General features: G+C 44.2%; 1 protein-coding gene across 3 annotated transcripts in view; it reads right to left on the bottom strand.

Moving 5' to 3' along the window:
* Window positions 1-2,356: 2,356 nt before the first annotated feature.
* The window catches only part of LOC108414963 (ADP-ribosylation factor-binding protein GGA3-like), a 21,602-nt gene continuing 4,870 nt past the window's right edge, over window positions 2,357-19,088 (bottom strand). The window contains exons 3-17 of one of the 3 annotated variants that reach the window (XR_005131164.1): window positions 17,578-17,653; window positions 14,420-14,518; window positions 14,215-14,338; window positions 12,745-12,845; window positions 12,585-12,665; window positions 9,987-10,106; window positions 7,866-7,947; window positions 7,643-7,762; window positions 7,239-7,367; window positions 6,609-6,664; window positions 6,436-6,527; window positions 6,234-6,352; window positions 3,470-3,639; window positions 2,801-2,976; window positions 2,357-2,661 (exon numbers count right to left, since the gene is read on the bottom strand). Coding sequence is in view for 2 of the 3 variants with exons in the window: in XM_017687897.2 (XP_017543386.1) it covers window positions 2,551-2,661; window positions 2,801-2,911; window positions 3,470-3,639; window positions 6,234-6,352; window positions 6,436-6,527; window positions 6,609-6,664; window positions 7,239-7,367; window positions 7,643-7,762; window positions 7,866-7,947; window positions 9,987-10,106; window positions 12,585-12,665; window positions 12,745-12,845; window positions 14,215-14,338; window positions 14,420-14,518; window positions 17,578-17,653 (1,591 nt within the window). In the remaining variant the exon portion in view is untranslated. The remainder of the gene's footprint in view (window positions 2,662-2,800; window positions 2,977-3,469; window positions 3,640-6,233; window positions 6,353-6,435; window positions 6,528-6,608; window positions 6,665-7,238; window positions 7,368-7,642; window positions 7,763-7,865; window positions 7,948-9,986; window positions 10,107-12,584; window positions 12,666-12,744; window positions 12,846-14,214; window positions 14,339-14,419; window positions 14,519-17,577; window positions 17,654-19,088) is intronic. The other 2 variants (XM_017687897.2, XM_037543424.1) reach the window with 2 other exon arrangements.

The following is a 19,088-nucleotide window of genomic DNA, read 5'->3' as shown; positions in this document are numbered from 1 at the left end:
GCTGTAGGAGCCGTCTGAGCTGTTTATCACGCTGCTTTCTCGTCCTGTGATAGTAAATATGTTTTACTCTGAATAGCACCAGAATCTATGAGGTCACCAGTGTAAAGTGTTCACAGCATCAACAGAAACACTGCAGATTTGTACACAAACAGGTGTTTATTGCTCGGCAGCGTCTGGAGAACCAGGACTTTAAATATAGGCAGAGTCACAGCTTCTGCAGGTACAACTCAGTCAGTCAAACAACAAAACTCTGACAGTCACATTCAGCAAACGCATATTAATGTTCAAACCCAGAGAGTTAGATATAAACACAAACACAGCGGCGCAGGATGGTCAGATCCCTGAGAAGTGAGAGGTCGATTCCAAGAGTTCCTTGATTCTCGATTCCAAAAGTAAATCACAATCCCAAAATTCCATTCAGATAGATAGAGAGAACTTCATTGATCCTGGAGGGAAATTGCAGAGTGGACATGGCTCCCCCAGCCCTAAGGCGAAGGCCGGGGTGGTGGACACGGCCAAGTCCAGCACCAGCACTGGAACGAAGGCCGGGATGGTGGACACAGCCAAGGCCAGCCCCAGCCCTAGGGCGAAGGCCGGGTCGGTGGACACGGCCAAGGCCAGCTCTAGCACTGGGGCTCTTCTTCAGGAAATCTCTGAAAGATCTCAGTGAGGCAGCCTGGGACACTAAGTTAATTAGCTAACTTGACTTCTTGATTCTGCTTAGGTGAGACGGTTCAGCACTGCCAGCATTGTTTGATTGTATGCCACAAATTTGACAGTTTCTTTGGATTAAGAGGACAGCAGTCAGTGCAGTGATGACACTTTTTTAAATTAACTTTGCATTTTCCTATGTGGAAGGCATTTTAAATGACTGTCCAGGCTACGTCCTATAAAAAGGTGCTTTCGAAGTAAAACTCGGCATAATCAGATTCACAAACTGGAATCAAAGAATCAACTCTTTGGAATCGACTCCCAGCTCCACCAGAAGACCTGGAGAGCGGTTCACAGAGCAGGATTCGTCACCTCGCCTGATAAAGCCAACATCCCCCATAACTCAGTGAGTGAGGTGTAATCAGAGAGTTTCTGAGCGGTTTGGTGTGAAATGGTTCAGACGTCTTTACAGTGGTGGTGATGGGAACCAGGCGTCGCCATGACTACAACACAGATATAGGCACTTTATTTACCATCCAGAACCACCAGAGAACCTACACGAGTCTTCAGAGCTTATATGGAATGCTGATGATGGAAAACAGTGGAAAATCTGGAATAATGAGTTTTCTTTGGGGACTATTTTGCCGCACAGTGCCCTGCATGTCTCCCTCCACCATGAATGGAGTTGAAGCTCTCTAAACTCTCATAAAACAGCGTCTCAGTCATCAGGCAGTGAATTCAGAACCAGTTCATGTAGGAACTTTCTGTGAGGAGCTTTTAGAGGGAGACATCTGGTTCCTATCACCACCACTGGGAACAGTTCTAAGTCTCTCTAGAATGAAGCGTTTCACACACTGTTTACATCTTAACTGCTCAATTAATGAGTAATTAGTTCTCTCTTTTGGTTTAAGTTGTCCAGCTTTACTCATCATTCTTCATGAAACACCCTCAGGCGAGTAAATTAGAGCTCAGTCCCAAACAGCACTGGGGCCTCCAGCATCAACTTCAGGACCGATAAGACGGGCTTGTTTACAGCTGACTGACGAGCGTGATGGAGATGATGATGCGTGGATGAATGTATTAACCTACTTAGCTACCTTATGCTTGTAAACTAAATTCAGATTCTGCAGATTGTTTTTAAAACCAGGACGACTTATACAACGACATGCAGGACTTGCAGTGCAGGATCTGTGCAGTGCAAGATCCTGTAGCTCTGCACCTTATGGACGTCTCTAAAAACCTCTTGAAACTACTAAGCTTTTAGGCTGTTTTTGACTGACTATAACAGCAAACCTGAGTGAGTTCATCACTATTGATGATCAGCTGTTCTCTGAAGAGGATTTTGGGTTTCGACTGTTGCTCGAACAAGTAATACCAAACCCAGTCCAAGTTATTTTTCTGATGTAACCTTACAGGAGCTACACAACACGGACTCATATTCACATTCACTGGCTGTGTTTACATGCAAAGATTTTTGCCAATCCGATTGAATACATTCCGATTACAGATTAAGAACCGCCGCTTCCAACTGAACAGGAAGTTCTGCCGCCATGCCAGATCAGTGTAAATGCAGCGCCAGAGACAGATTTGGGACTGAGCTCTAGGGGGGGGACTGAGCTCTAGGGGGGGGGGACTGAGCTCTAGGGGGGGGGGACTGAGCTCTAGGGGGGGGGGGGGGGAGGACTGAGCTCTAGGGGGGCAGCACTCAGCTCAGAGAGTTTATTTGGCACTTTAACACATTTCAGCAGTTTAAACTGTCCAGCTCGGAGTTTATAAATCAGACATGAAGACATAAATACAATATAAAACGTATAAAACTCAGCAGGGAGACATTCAGGAAGGAACACTGATTAAGGCACGAGTGAGAGGGCATTCATTGTGCAGCTCAAAGGGCGAAGGTCAAAAGTCAGTCCAGCTGTCCCACTCCGGGAACTGGTCGATTTCTCCGTCCTGCTTGAGCGTCTCCCCTCCGAGCGTCAGAGTCAGCCTGAAACGCACTCGGACCGGCTTCTGCAAACAGACAGACATGGACTCCGATCACAAACCCAATCATCAATAATGTGAGACGGTAGACCGGCCGTCCGGGCAGACACGTCAGTCAGAAACGGACTGCATCACTGAAACCGCACAGCGTGAACTTTAGTCTCACCCTGAGGGGGTTGGAGAGCAGCAGTATCTGGGAGATGGCAGCAGGGGGCAGCAGAGGGCTGTACGGAGGCAGAGCAGTTCCTGTGGCCGGCTGCAGCTTCAGCTGCATGGTCTGGAAAGCAGGAGGACGAAGCGCATGGACACGAAGAGAGAGAGAGACATGAGAGCTGAGAATGACTGAGAAAGATGGAGTGATGGACGCAGAATGATGGAGAAAAAAAAACGCTGGAGTTACACAGAGATCAAAACAACAAAGAATAAAAACTCCTCTATTTAAATACAAAAAATGGGAATAATTAATACAAAAAAATAAAATTTAAATAATAAAAATACAATAAAAAATTTAATCTCATATTTAAGAAGAAAGAATGGGGATATTTAATAATGTTTAAAGCAAGAAAATAAAAATAATGTACATAAAAATGTAACAACAAAATTAAAAGCTTTTATTTACATTGAAATAATGGGAATATTTATTAAAATAAAGAACCAAAATATTTCAATATACATAAAAATCTAAGACAAAAAAATAAAATGGGAGGAATGAATAAAATATTTGGATAAATAAAAGAAAATAAGAAAAGCTAATAAACTGTTTTGAGAGAATATTAATAATTAACGGGTGTGTAACGGAGGAAAAGACTTGGCGCTAATAAGAAGGTGGTGTTACCTTGGGAACAGCAGCCAGGAACAGGAAGTCAGAAACAGGAAGTGCAGAGGTGTTGACAGCAGAGATGACGAAGGCGGCGACGTCAGGCCGAGATGGCGGAGTTTCTTTGGTGAAGTGTAGAGACACACGAACACTGTGACGGTCAAAAACTGTTATCGGCTTTAAGTGACCTAAAAGAGACACGAGAGACACTTTCAACGTTATTAAGAGTGATGTCAACGTTATTAAGAGTGCCGTCAACGTTATTAAGAGTGACGTCAACGTTAAGAGTGACGTCAACGTTATTAAGAGTGACGTCAACGTTATTAAGAGTGACGTCAACGTTATTAAGAGTGACGTCAACGTTATTAAGAGTGACGTTAGCGTTATTAAGAGTGACGTTAGCGTTATTAAGAGTGACGTTAGCGTTATTAAGAGTGACGTTAACATTATTAAGAGTGACGTCAATGTTATTAAGAGTGACGTCAATGTTATTAAGAGTGACGTTAGCGTTATTAAGAGTGACGTTAACATTATTAAGAGTGACGTCAATGTTATTAAGAGTGACGTCAATGTTATTAAGAGTGAAGTTAACGTTAACAGTGACGTCAACGTTATTAAGAGTGACGTCAACGTTATTAAGAGTGATGTTAATAAGTGATGTTAATAAGAGTGATGTTAATAAGTGTGACTAATAAGAGTGACGTTAACATTAATAAGAGTGACCTTAATAAAAGTGTCATTAACGTTAATAAGTGTGAGTGATAAGAGTGCCGTTAATGTAATGTAATCTCAAACAGCTCCATCCACACTAACTGAGCTCTGAGCTGTGGTTTCTGCAGCACCAGTCCATTAGAGAGCTGTGCACATGCGGCTGTTTGTTAGATCTTTATGTTTGGGAGCCAATACTGTTATTCCTAAGTAGTGCACTATGTAGGGAGCAGGAGCTGTTTGAAACTGAGCCCCAGTTCAAAGACAGTCAGTACAAATTAATTTCCCCCCTAAACTGACCCCAAACGTGGTCAATCACTGAGATGTGTCTGGTGTCTAAAGTTTGCCTCTGTAGTTTTAGCACTGGAGCTAAAAGGCTAATGTAGCTAACAAGTAATGGAAGGTTATGCCCCACCAATTAGCTTAGTGCTAACTGGATACCATCACTCATTTAAACCAAGCTCACTAATCGCTAATAGACTTGATTGTGATTTCTGTTGCTGCATGGCTCCCTGGTGTCATGTGACTCGTTAGAGTTACAGGGTTCCAGGTGTGAATGGGGAGCAGGGCTGGTAAATTTGGTGTTTTGGGTACAATTCACTCATACTGGCCACTGGATATTCAATACGGCACCTCAATGCAAAGAACTGTCTGAGGATGTGAGAAACAGAATTGTTGCCCTCCACAAAGGCGCCTAGGCTATCAGAAGACTGCTAACACCCTGAAACTGAGCTATAGCATGGTAGCCAAGGTCATACAGCGGCTTTCCAGGACAGGTTCCACTCGGAACAGGCTTCGCCAGGGTCCACCTAAGAAGTTGAGTCTACGTGTTCAGCATCATATCCAGAGGTTGGCTTCAAAAACTAGACATGAGTGCTGCCAGCATTGCTGCAGAGGTTGAAGAAGTGGGAGGGTCAGCCTGTCAGTGCTCAGACCATACGCCGCACAATGCATCAACTCGGTCTGCATGGCCATCGTCCCAGAAGGAAGCCTCTTCTGAAGCTGATGCACAAGAAAGCCCAGAAACAGTTTGCTGAAGACAAGCAGTCCAAGATTACTGGAACCATGTCCTGTGGTCTGACGAGACCAAGATGAACTTCTTTGGCTCAGATGGTGTCCAGCATGTGTGGTGGCGCCCTGGTGAGGAGTACCAAGACAACTGTCTTTGCCTACAGTCAAGCATGGTGGTGGTAGCATCATGGTCTGGAGCTGCATGAGTGCTGCCGGCACTGGGGAGCTGCAGTTCATTGAGGGAACTACTGTGATGTTCTGAAACAGAGCACGATCCCCTCCCTTCAGAAACTGTGCCGCAACGACCCCAAACACACCTCCAAGATGACGACTGCCTTGCTGAAGGTAAAGGTGATGGACTGGCCAAGTACGTCTCCAGACCTGAACCCAATTGAGCACCTGTGGGGCGTCCTCAAGCGGAAGGAGGAGGAGCTCAAGGTGTCTAACATCCACCAGCTCTGTGACGTCATCATGGAGGAGTGGAAGAGGATTCTAGTAGCAGCCTGTGCAGCTCTGGTGAATTCCACGCCCAAGAGGGTTCAGGCAGTGCTAGATAATAATGGTGGTCAAAATACCGACGCAACTGGACCTGTTCACTGTGAGGTGGACTCACTTGTGCTGCCAGCTATTTAGACATTAATGTCTGTGTGTTGTTCTTTTCAGAGGACAGTAAATCTACACTGCTGTACAAGCTACATACATACACACTATCTCTATATACACACACACACACACACACACACACACACACACACACACACACATACATACAGACACACACGAACATGGACGAAAGCACATTCACTAAACACAGTACAATCAAACTACAGCACCCCAGCATAGCTTAAAACAGTAGCAAAATTGGCAAGTACACTGGCATAGCTAAAAACAAAGTCTACAGTATATTAGCATAGCTAAACACCCCATTTGATTTAAGTGTGTGACCATTTAGCCATACAGTTGACCTGATGCTACATTAGCATCGTAGCTCCAGTGCTAAAATGAAAGAAGCCCAACGTTAAAAGCCGGACTGCTGAACTAATTGCTTGTCTTGGTCACTTACTGGGCTTAATGGATCCAAGAGGCACATGGATGTCCTGAAGTGAGGTGGGTGGGAGGGGCTTGGGGAAACCTGGAGTAATGATTGGCTGAATGAATTCTGATCTAGTCATGTGCTCCTCCCTGAAGAGAGAAATAACAGCTCACTCTGAGAATAAAAAACGTGCTAAAAAGAGAAAGACTCAATTTCCCCACTCGTCACTTACATGGCAGATAATACTGGTGCATTGTGGGTACTGTAGTCTCTGTTCCCACAGGTCGTCTCCATACTGCCTGAAACTCTCACTGCGTGATCCAGCTGTAAACGAACACTATGTTTTCATCAGTGCACTCGCAGAAACAGGCGCAAGCTCTGAATCGGATAATAAGATCTGATTACCTGTATGAGCTCATCCAGGTACGATTTCGTTCCCTCTGTTCTCGGACTGCAGGAATCTGCTCATCAGTGAAAGACAAAATCAGAAACACGGCGCTCCGGCAGGGGACAGACGACGGCGAGCAAAGTTACGCAACATAAAAGCAACTTTAAAGTAAAAAATCTCCAGCAAAAACTCCACCAGTTTCCTCCCTTTCAACAAACACAGCCGATCAGCTGAGACGAGCGCAGTTCGTAGCTAACAAGTCACGGAAGCCGATTAGCATGGCGCTAACTGTATTCCTAAATAATCATGCCGTTGCCTCAAACATGTTGACGAAGTTGGTTTCATAACTCAAGCTTAAAATTGAAGGTGGGATGAAAAAATGTGAATAAGAAGCTAGAAAACTGGAAGCCAAATTTGCCAACATGTTTGAAGCAAGTATGTGATGATTTAGGCAGTGCAGCTAATCAGCAGGCTATACGCTTCCGTGTTAGCTACATTAGCCTCGTAGCTCCTGCGCGAAAATTAAATAAGTAAACTTCAGACACCGAACGTGTCTCGGCAGATTAAAATATTAACTTGGTTTTAACACTAAAAAGAACAGACCTAACCTAGGGTCAGTATTTTAGAGAGTGAGACTATTACTGTACCGTAGGCAGGATCGCTGTCCTCGTCCAACAGGATCAGAGAGCCGCCATCCTCAGTGTGGCCACAGGGGGCGCTGTCCCCCGGCACAGAGAAGTTAATGAGGTGGTATGTCCTGATAGGACTGACAGGCTCTGTAGAAACAGCAGCACTTCAGCCCCGTCCACTCGCCGTACAGCAGTTTAGCCCCACCCATTCAGCCTACAGCAGCTTAGCCCCACCCACTCAGCCTACAGCCGTTTAGCCCCATCCACTCAGCCTACAGCCGATTAGCCCCACCCATTCAGCCTACAGCCGTTCAGCCCCACCCATTCAGCCTAAAGCAATTTAGCCCTGCCTCTCAGCCTACAGCTGGTGTTCCCCAGTAACGGGATTTCTGCCTGGGCATGTGCACAGTAGAATAACAAACCCTGGCTGTTGTCGTTGTTGTGCATAGGCTCCGCCCCCATCTCTCTTTCTTCTTGCTGCGTTCTCTCTCTGTACTGGTTCATCACATGGCTCAGCTCATCATTCCACTTCAGAATTCCAGCTGCAGAACACCAGCACAGATAAATCCCAGTCAGAAACCGGACGCTAACATCTAAAACTCATACAGTTCATACGGTAAAGTTTATACGTTAATGTGTCTGAACCTAAAGTCTCATCGTCCTCCAGGGTGTCGCTGGCCAGTCTGAACAGGTTTGGCCTCAGACGATCACAGCGCTCGTACAGGTCCTGCCAACAACAACCACACTTCATTACAACAATCACATTCCACTGTAACAATCGCACTCCACTACAACAGTCACACTCCACTACACCAATCACTACAACAATCACACGCCACTACAACAATCACATTGCACTGTAACAATCGCACTCCACTACAACAGTCACACTCCACTACACCAATCACACGCCACTACAACAATCACATTCCATTACAACAATCACTACAACAGTCACACTCCACTACAACAGTCACACTCCACTACACCAATCACTACAACAATCACACGCCACTACAACAATCACATTGCACTGTAACAATCGCACTCCACTACAACAGTCACACTCCACTACACCAATCACACGCCACTACAACAATCACATTCCATTACAACAATCACTACAACAGTCACACTCCACTACAACAGTCACACTCCACTACACCAATCACTACAACAATCACACGCCACTACAACAATCACATTCCATTACAACAATCACTACAACAGTCACACTCCACTACACCAATCACTACAACAATCACACGCCACTACAACAATCACATTCCATTACAACAATCACTACAACAATCGCACGCCACTACAACAATCACATTCCATTACAACAATCACTACAACAATCACACTCCACTACAACAGTCACACTCCACTACACCAATCACTACAACAATCACACGCCACTACAACAATCACATTCCATTACAACAATCACATTCCACTACAAAGTCATACTCCATTACAACAATCACATTCCACTACAAAGTCATACTCCATTACAACAAATCACACTCCACTGCAACAGTCATACTTCATTACAACAATCACACTTCATTACAACAATCACATTCCACTACAACGTCATACTCCATTACAACAATCACATTCCACTACAACGTCATACTCCATTACAACAATCACATTCCACTACAAAGTCATACTCCATTACAACAAATCACACTCCACTGCAACAGTCATACTTCATTACAACAATCACACTTCATTACAACAATCACATTCCACTACAACGTCATACTCCATTACAACAATCACACTCCACTGCAACAGTCATACTTCATTACAACAGTCACACTCCGCTACAACAGTCACACTCCGCTACAACAGTCACACTCCACTACAACAGTCACACTCCACTACAACAGTCACACTCCACTGTAACAATTGCGTTTCATTATTATAATCACATTAAAAAAAATATTAACTTTATTAATAACTTCTGCTGACACATTTTGGATGGCAAAATACAGGGGCCTGTTAAAACTAGTGAGAGCACCTCCTGCTGGATGTCAACTTCCTACAGCACAGGTTCCAACTTTTTCAAACTCAAGGCTCACAAAATTTCCCCCCAGATCACTTAAAGCTCAAACAAACACAATACAGTCATTAGTGTAGCCCGCCTGTCTCACTCAACTTCATCATATAACACAGAATAATCATTACATTAATGAACTGCCGAGCGTTCTCTAATCCGCCAGGACAGAGCTGGTGTCAAGTTCTGGATGACGTGTTAAAGAAATGAACGCAGCCCTGGTTCAGTTCAGGTTAGATGTGCATCTGTTGAGCCTCCAACTCAGAGTCATTTTAAAACGGACCCCTGAGCGTTTAGAGCGGCAGACACTCGATTCCTGCTCCCACACACGTGAAGCCTGAAGCCTTTTAATAGCATTTTCAGATGACCTTTCAATCATCTGTGTAACTGATAACATCCTGCACCAGTAGGTGGTCCATCCTCGGGGTCTTTCGCTTTGAAAAACCCTGTTTTACCTGCAGTACCAGTAGATCACCACTAGACGTCCCTCACTGCACAGCAGCCACCGTATTTACACACGAGTACAACTCTACAATCCATTTCCAGCAGGAATGTCACTGTGTGATTTAAAGGTTTAGTGTGAGAGCTGGTCCCAGAGTGTGAGGCCTGAGTGGTGTGTTTTCAACATGGAACACTGTCTAAGGATCAAGTTAAATAAAAATGAAGTGGATTCTCCAAAACCTTAGAACCCCTCCCACCTTCATCTCCGCGGTGTGGTGTGTGTGTTGGTTCAGTAACAGTCGTAGCTCTGACGTGCATTTCTCCACTTCCTCTAAAGTGCTGATACGCCTGCCCTCTTTCTCCATCTTCTCCTGCTCCTGTCAGACACAAACAGACACATATGAAATATACAGCCCAGAGGACACCGGCAGGCTCTCTGCCAGTTTTGGACGATAAATTAAATGGCTAAACAGTCTCGTCTGGAATCGTGAGGCCGATTATTTCCTCTCTACGCTGAAGACATCTGGGTCTGAGACGACAGATCAGAGTTTCAGCTTTTATATTTCCAACTAGAGGTGTCAAACAACTGACAACATGGCCCATTCTGTGAAGGAAAACTACTGGATCATTTAGGCTGATTATATGAATAGTTATTCGCTCTGAACGTTCTCGGTTTGAGCATTGCTGTAATAAGAACCACACATCGAACCAGTTGGCCAAGGAAAACAACAGTAAAGAAAAACTCATAAAAGAAAATAACAGACAATAGAACAGAAGGCTACTCTGGGTTTTATTTCCTCATATTTACATTTAAATGTGTTAAAGAACTTAAAACATGGTACCTCTTGTTTGAACCCACTCTTTTTTCAAGCAGACTGATTCAAACAGTTAATAGCTCTGAACGTTCTTGGTTTGAGCCCTGGGGTCGCCTGTGAAAGCCACATTTGTTGTTAAGAAGGACAAACCAACACAGAGACTAGAGAGGTGTCTAAATAAGAGAAACAGGCCATACTGAAGCTGAGAAAGGAAGGAAAATCAATCATTGAACACTGGGGGTCGCCAATACAACAATTCGGTGTCCTGACAAAAAGGTTGTGGTGCAACAGACGTCGAACAGCCTGGCCAACCGCAATTGATGACAAACACAGAGACCTGCGAAGAAAAACCTCAGAACAGTCAGTGACATCACTAATAACCTCCGCAGGACAGGGGTGAAGAAGAAGACCTGAAGGCGGAAATAGAGACCACGCCACATGAAAATTCTGGAACAGTTTTATGGACTGATGGGACCAGAATGATAGCATAAGCTCACTGGTCAAGCATGGTGGAGGTAGTGTCACAGCCTGAGCTCACACAGCTGCTTTGGGAGGAACTCACTAATCTTAACAGATGGTGTAACTAATGATGGTTGCAGCAGAATGAATGGAGAAGTTTACAGAAACATTTTCGGCCAAATTACAGAGAAAGACAGCCGATCTATTCAGGAGGAACAGGACAATGACCCAAATCTCTCTGTCAACACAACAGAGGACTTAATCAGGGGAAAAACTTAATGAGCACTGAATTAAGTATCGATTGTATTGTATCGCACTGTTCTGTGTTCAACTCTGTTCCTTTCCTCTGGGGATCAACAGTGACTTTTTTTATCTAACAGTATCTGACCTCAGGCTTTTTCCTCTAACCTACTGGTAACTAGCAATAGATAAGAGCGTCTGCTAAATGCTGGAGATGTAAAAACTAGGTGTTGGACTTGACAAGTCAGTCTCCAGACCTTCACCCAGCTAAGCAGAATTTCATCTCTTTAGAAGAGAACTGAAGAGAGAAATCCCCAAAAAACAGACAACACCTGAAAGAAGCTGCAGTAAAAGCCTAAAAAAGCATCCAGAAAGAAGAACGCAACAGTCTGGTGATGTCAGTGGGTCACCAGCGTGATGAACGCTGAAGGCAAGTAATCTGCGACCAAATATTGAGTGTTTTTTACTTTAAAACTATGCCTTCCCGTAGTTTTGCTGGCCTTAAAACAGTGTGTTCTGCCACCAAATGTGGCACATTCAGAGTTATTTAATATACTGAGATGCAAATATCATGAAATAACGACCCCTGGTTCCCATCACCAACCCACTCTGAATAACTGAATTATGCAGACATTGTGAGAACTGAGTCAATTCTCCCTCTTCAGTGATGTTATTCATAGTGTGTACTTTAGAGTGAATGAGGTTTTATTAGTGACTACACAATACAATAACCTTACCACCCTACCAACCGCAACAGACAGCACAGCAACCGGTTAGCAACACCCTACCAACCGCAACAGACAGCACAGCAACCGGTTAGCAACACCCTACCAACCTCAACAGATACCACAGCAACCGGTTAGCAACACCCAAGCAACAACCTGAAACACTGTTGAAATGGGTAACCCTCACCCAGACAAGGAATAACTTAGAAACCACTACAACATTCTTAAAATCAGAGATACAATATAGCAACCAGTTAGCATCAACCAAGCAACTACCTACAATACCATGGCAACAACCTGGCAACCACCTAAAATACCATGGCAACAACCTGGCAACCACCTAAAATACCATAGCAACAACCTGGCAACCACCTTAATACCACAGCAACAACCTAGCAACCACCTAAAATACCATAGCAACAAACTAGCATACACCTAAAATATCACAGCAACAACCTCACAGCCACTTAAAAAAAATGCCATGGCAACAACCTGGCAACCACCAAAAATACCATAGCAACAACATGGCAACCACCTAAAATACCACAGCAACAATCTAGAAACCACTTAAAAGCAGGCTAAAACAACAGACAGACTGTCAGACAGAAAGACAGACCTCCCTGACGGTGCTCTTGATGAGTCTGTTAGCTGTCTCCAGGTCTTCAGGCCGTCCACTCTTCAGGAGCCTGGACAGCAGCTGGAACACAGACAGACGTTCAGTCAGAGCTGCATGATGTTCACAGTGCTGCTGCTTGGCTCTGAGGAATCTGCACTACCTTCGCTTTGTCTTCATCATCAAACACTGACACTTCCTGTCTCGGAGATGGAGGAGGCATCAACACGCTGTCTGGCAGCTTCGGGTCACTCTTCACCAGACCTGTAAACAAAAACAGCAAACAGTCACCAGACCGGTAAACAAAAACAACAGTCTTTGCCCGTAAAGACAAACCACAAACAGTCTTCGCCCGTAAAGACAAACAACAAACAGTCTTCGCCCGTAAAGACAAACAACAAACAGTCTTCGCCCGTAAAGACAAACCACAAACAGTCTTCGCCCGTAAAGACAAACAAACAGTCTTCGCCCGTAAAGACAAACCACAAACAGTCTTCGCCCGTAAAGACAAACCACAAACAGTCTTCGCCCGTAAAGACAAACCACAAACAGTCTTCGCCCGTAAAGACAAACAACAAACAGTCTTCGCCCGTAAAGATAAACAACAAACAGTCTTCGCCCGTAAAGACAAACAACAAACAGTCTTCCCCCGTAAACAGAAACAACAGTCTTCCCCCGTAAACACAAACCACAAACAGTCTTCCCCCGTAAACACAGTCTTCCCCCGTAAACACAAACAGTCTTCCCCCGTAAACACAAACAGTCTTCCCCCGTAAACACAAACAGTCTTCCCTCGTAAACACAAACAGTCTTCCCTCGTAAACACAAACAGTCTTCCCCCGTAAACACAGTCTTCCCCCGTAAACACAAACAGTCTTCGCCCGTAAACACAAACCACAAACAGTCTTCCCCCGTAAACACAAACCACAAACAGTCTTCCCCCGTAAACACAAACCACAAACAGTCTTCCCCCGTAAACACAGTCTTCCCCGTAAACACAAACAGTCTTCCCCCGTAAACACAAACAGTCTTCACCCGTAAACACAAACAGTCTTCACCCGTAAACACAAACAAACAGTCTTCACCCGTAAACACAAACAGTCTTCACCCGTAAACAGAAACAACAAACAGTCTTCACCCGTAACCAAAACCAACAAACAGTCTTCACCCATAAACAGAAACAACAAACAGTCTTCACCCGTAAACAGAAACAACAGTCTTCACCCGTAAACAGAAACAACAGTCTTCACCCGTAAACAGAAACAACAAACAGTCTTCACCCGTAAACAGAAACAACAATCTTCACTGTAAACAAATACAACAGTCTTTACCTATAAAAAAAAAAAAAAAAAAACAGCAAAAAAACAGTCTTCACCCATAACCAAAACCAGCAAACAGTCTGCACAGTTTCATTATCGTTTTCAGTTTAGTGTCTGTCAGTGTAGTTTAGCAGAGCTTCATGCTGTTTAGCATTGTTTAGGTGTGGTTCAGCTGTAGTGCAGACTTGTTTAACTGTAGTTTAGTGCAATTAGCAAAAATTAGTTTTGGTGCAGTTTAGAATTGTTTACTGTAATTTATCTGTAGTTTAGTGTTATTTAGATGTAGTTTAGTGTAGTTTAGTGAAGTTTATCACCTTGTTTCTTCAGCATACGATATGCCTCCTGCACCTTCGGCTCGTCCTTCAGCCACTGAGTCCAGCTGTACAGAACCTCAGTTATCTTCTCCTTCACCTGAGCAGAACTCCAGGAACCCAAAAACTACACACACACAGACACAGATTTACATCCTATTGTTCCTATTGATGGTCTGAATCAGCTGCACTGATTTGTGTTTGTTACCTTTGGTGAAAGAACTTTAATGAGTTCATTGAGGAAGCGGAACTTTGTAGCTTCAGCACGGAACCGTTTCCCACAGTTATTCATGCAGGCCTCCAGCAGCTGAAACACATCACGGACAGATTGACTCCTACATTAGTACCGGAGAAGAACCGTTTAATGTTTCATGAGATCATGAAATGCTGGAATATATTAAGCTTTTCCACCTCAGTGATTGAATAAAATTTTATCTTTTATTAAGTGCTGACACTGAAAACCTGAGAATCAGAGCCTGATTGACCAGATAGTCCATCTGAGTTCATCACAGAACCCTGTACAGACAGACGGCTGTCAGAGCACCCTTTTGCTGTGAAGCAAGAAACAAGAATCCTCTCTAGAACCGGCAGTCCATCGTGTTAGCATCATCACCCAGACAGCAAGATAAAGACCTGTTTCTGAGAGCGTGACGTCAGACAGTCTGAGCTGAGGTCTAACCTGATCTGTGGTGACCCTTGCTGCTAGCCCTTTAGCCGTCGCTGAGCCAGTGCCCGTTAACTGGGTTACAGATCGAACTGCCGCTCCAGGCCTGTTCACACCAGGTCTGAGAGATCTTCTGTCTGAACACTCTAAACGAGGGAGGAAGACGGCAGAGGAGGAAGAAATGGAATCTCTGAGCAGCAGCGAGGATGAATAAATGACTTCGCTTTTAAGAGACCAACATGGGGAGTTCCACCTCATGCAGGAGCTGAAGCTGTACGACAATCGATTCTGATCCACCGTATTTTAACTTGAACCTCTGCACTTTTAAAGTCAGCATGTTGCTTATTGTCCGAGCTGTTGTGCTGCAGACCACATCTGCATCCTAACGCCTGTTTGTTAAAACTCCAACCAGAGTCACCACTTTCTCCCCTCTGATACCGATACCTGATCATTTGGTACCGGCTGATACTGAGTACCGATACAATACACACTCTAATGTACCTCACCTATAAGGCCTAACATTTATACAACCACATTTTTAAAAGATTATTGTAGTAAAATCTGTTCTACATCACAAATAAAGCACTCGGCTTGACTGGATGGCATTTACGTGTTGGATTATACTTATTAGACGCTTAAGAAAACCTCTTCTTGTTTGTTGCTGACGTTTGCTGTGTTAGCGTCTGTTCTAGCTAACAAGTAGTATGTGTGCTGGAATCTGCTCTGCTGTCTGAGTTGATGCTCATTGCGCCAGTTTGTTGAAGTTTCTCAACGTGGAGTGTCAACTGCGGAGGAAACGCTGGTTAAACTGCTAAACTCTGGTTTACAGATTGAGGAACTGCAGCAGCAGCAGGGCTGTGAATACGCATCTCCACATCGCCAGTGAACGGTTACATATATTTTAATAATACAACCCCAATTCCAGTGAAGTTGGGACGTTGTGTAAAACATTAATAAAAACAGAATACGATGATCTGCAAATCCTTTTCAACCCATATTCAATTGAATCCACTACAAAGACGAGATATTTAATGTTCAAACAGATTAACTTTATTGTTTTCTGCAAATATTCCCTCATTTTGAATTTGATGCCTGCAACGTGTTCCAGAGAAGTTGGGACAGGGGCGTGTTTCCCACTGTGTTACATCACCTTTCCTTTAACACTCAATAAGCGTTTGGGAACTGAGGACACTGATTGTTGAAGCTTTGTAGGTGGAATTCTTTCCCATTCCTGCTTGATGTCCAGCTTCAGCTGCTCAGCAGTCCGGGGTCTCCGTTGTTGTATTTTGTGCTTCATAATGCGCCACACATTTTCAATGGGAGACGGTCTGGACTGCAGGCAGGCCAGTCTAGTACCCGCACTCTTTTACTACGAAGCCACGCTGTTGTAACACGTGCAGAATGTGGCTCGGCATCGTCTTGCTGAAATAAGCAGGACGTCCCTGAAAAAGACGCTGCTTGGATGGCAGCAGATGTTGCTCCAACACCTGTATCTGTATGTACCTTTCAGCATTAAAGGGGCCTTCACAGATGTGCAAGTTACCCCTACCATGGGCACTAACACCCCACCACACCATCAGAGATGCTGGCTTTTGAACTTTGCGCTGAAATCAATCCGGACAGTCCTTTTCCTCTTTGGCCCGGAGGACACGATGTCCATGATTTGTGTTCACGAACTGAGTTCACTGACAGTGGTTTTCCGAAGTGTTCCTGAGCCCATGTGGGAATATCCATTACAGAATGATGTGGGTTTTTAATGCAGTGCCGCCTGAGGGGTCGAAGGTCACGGACATTCAATGCTGGTTTTCTGTCTTGCCGCTTACTTGCAGAGATTTCTCCAGATTCTCTGAATCTTTTGATGATATTATGGACTGTAGATGATGAAATCCCTAAATTCCTGCAGTTGCACGTTGAGAAACGTTGATCTTAAACTGTTGGACTATTTGCTCACGCAGTTGATCACTAAGTGGTGAACCTCGCCCGTCCTTGCTTATGAACGACTGAGCCTTTCAGGGATGCTCCCTTTATACCCAATCATGACACTCACCTGTTTCCAATTAACCTGTTCACCTGTGGAACGTTCCAAACAGGTGTTTTTGAGCATTCCTCAACTTTCCCAGTCTTTTGTTGCCTCTGTCCCAACTTCTTTGGTACATGTTGCAGGCATCAAATTCAAAATGAGTGAATATTTGCAAAAAACAATAAAGTTTATCCGTTTGAACATTAAATATCTCGTCTTTGTAGTGTATTCAATTGAATATGGGTTGAAAAGGATTTGCAGATCATCATATTCTGTTTTTATTTATGGTTTACACAACGTCCCAACTTCACTGGAATTGGGGTTGTATTTAATAAAGTATTTCACCACAATTCAGTGTGATTCAGCGTTCTGTTTCAAATCAGACATCATTCCTTAGGAACGTCACTCTCAGACCGTTTCAGACGACTTTTCAAGAAATTAGCTGCGTAGTTTTTACCGTCTGTATTTCGTTTCTGTGCGATCAGTTCATTTGTTTAAATTTGTGTTTTCACTGTTTTGAATTCTGAATCAGACTAAAATAACGGTCAAATGGAATTGTGGTGAAATGTAAGAGTTCATGATGAGCTGAATCTAAAGAATCTCAATCTCAAAGGATCTCCTGCTCTGTACAGTGTCTCCATGTGCGGTGTGGAATTGGGTAATGTAGTTTCTGTGATCTTACAGTCAGAGTCTGGAGAGCTTCTCTTTCCTGAGGAGACTGGATCTTATGAGCCAACAAACGCAGAGCGACCTGAGGACTAAACAGGGGAATAACATGTAAACACCAAACATCATACCAATACCAAACAAACATACAAACACCACACACTGAACACCACACCAACACCAAACCAACACCAAACACCATACCAATACCACACACCATACCAACACCACTCAAACACCAAACATCAAACACTGAACACCAAACCAACACCAAACCCCATACCAACACCACTCAAACACCAAACAAACACCACACACTGAACACCACACCAACACCAAACAAACATCAAACACTAAACACCACACAAACACCAAACCCCATACCAACACCAAACACCATACCAACACCAAACACCATACCAACACCAAACAAACACCAAACAAACACCACACACTGAACACCACACCAACACCAAACAAACATCAAACACTAAACACCACACCAACACCAAACCCCATACCAACACCAAACCAACACCAAACCCCAATACCAACACCACTCAAACACCAAACAAACACCACACACTGAACACCACACCAACACCAAACAAACATCAAACACTAAACACCACACCAACACCAAACCCCATACCAACACCAAACCAACACCAAACCCCATACCAACACCAAACAAACACCAAACAAACACCACACACTGAACACCACACCAACACCAAACAAACATCAAACACTAAACACCACACCAACACCAAACGCCATACCAACACCAAACCAACACCAAACACCATACCAACACCAAACATCAAACACTGAACACCACACCAACACCAAACCCCATACCAACACCAAACCCCATACCAACACCACACAAACACCAAACACTGAACACCACACCAACACCAAACCCCATACCAACACCAAACCCCATACCAACACCACACAAACACCAAACACCATACAAACATCAAACACCTAACCCCATACCAACACCACAAACACCAAACATCAAACACTGAACACCACACCAACACCAAACCAACACCACACCAACCCAACACCACACACCATACCAACACCACACAAACACCAAACACTGAACACCACACCAACACCACACAAACACCAAACACTGAACACCACACACCATACAAACACCATACAAACATCAAACACTGAATACCATACAAATACCAAACACCATATAAAAACCAAACAAACACTGTATACTAACAGGACACCATCTGTCTGCCTTTCTGTATCTGTCTGCCTGCCTTTCTGTACCTGTGACTGTCTGCCTGCCTGCCTTTCTACATGTGTATCTGTGTCTGTCTGTCTGCCTTTCTGTTTCTGTCTTTCTGTATCTGTGCCCGCCTCTCTGCCTGCCTGCATCTGTGTCTGCCTGTCTTTCTGCGTCTGCGTCTCTGTCTGCCTGTCTTTCTGCTTCTCTGTCTGCCTGTCTGTCTTTCTGCGTCTCTGTCTGCCTGTCTGCGTCTCTGTCTGCCTGTC

Source organism: Pygocentrus nattereri, chromosome 12, assembly GCF_015220715.1.
Source record: "Pygocentrus nattereri isolate fPygNat1 chromosome 12, fPygNat1.pri, whole genome shotgun sequence".
NCBI lineage: Eukaryota > Metazoa > Chordata > Actinopteri > Characiformes > Serrasalmidae > Pygocentrus > Pygocentrus nattereri.
This window is presented reverse-complemented; position numbering and strand designations above follow the sequence as displayed.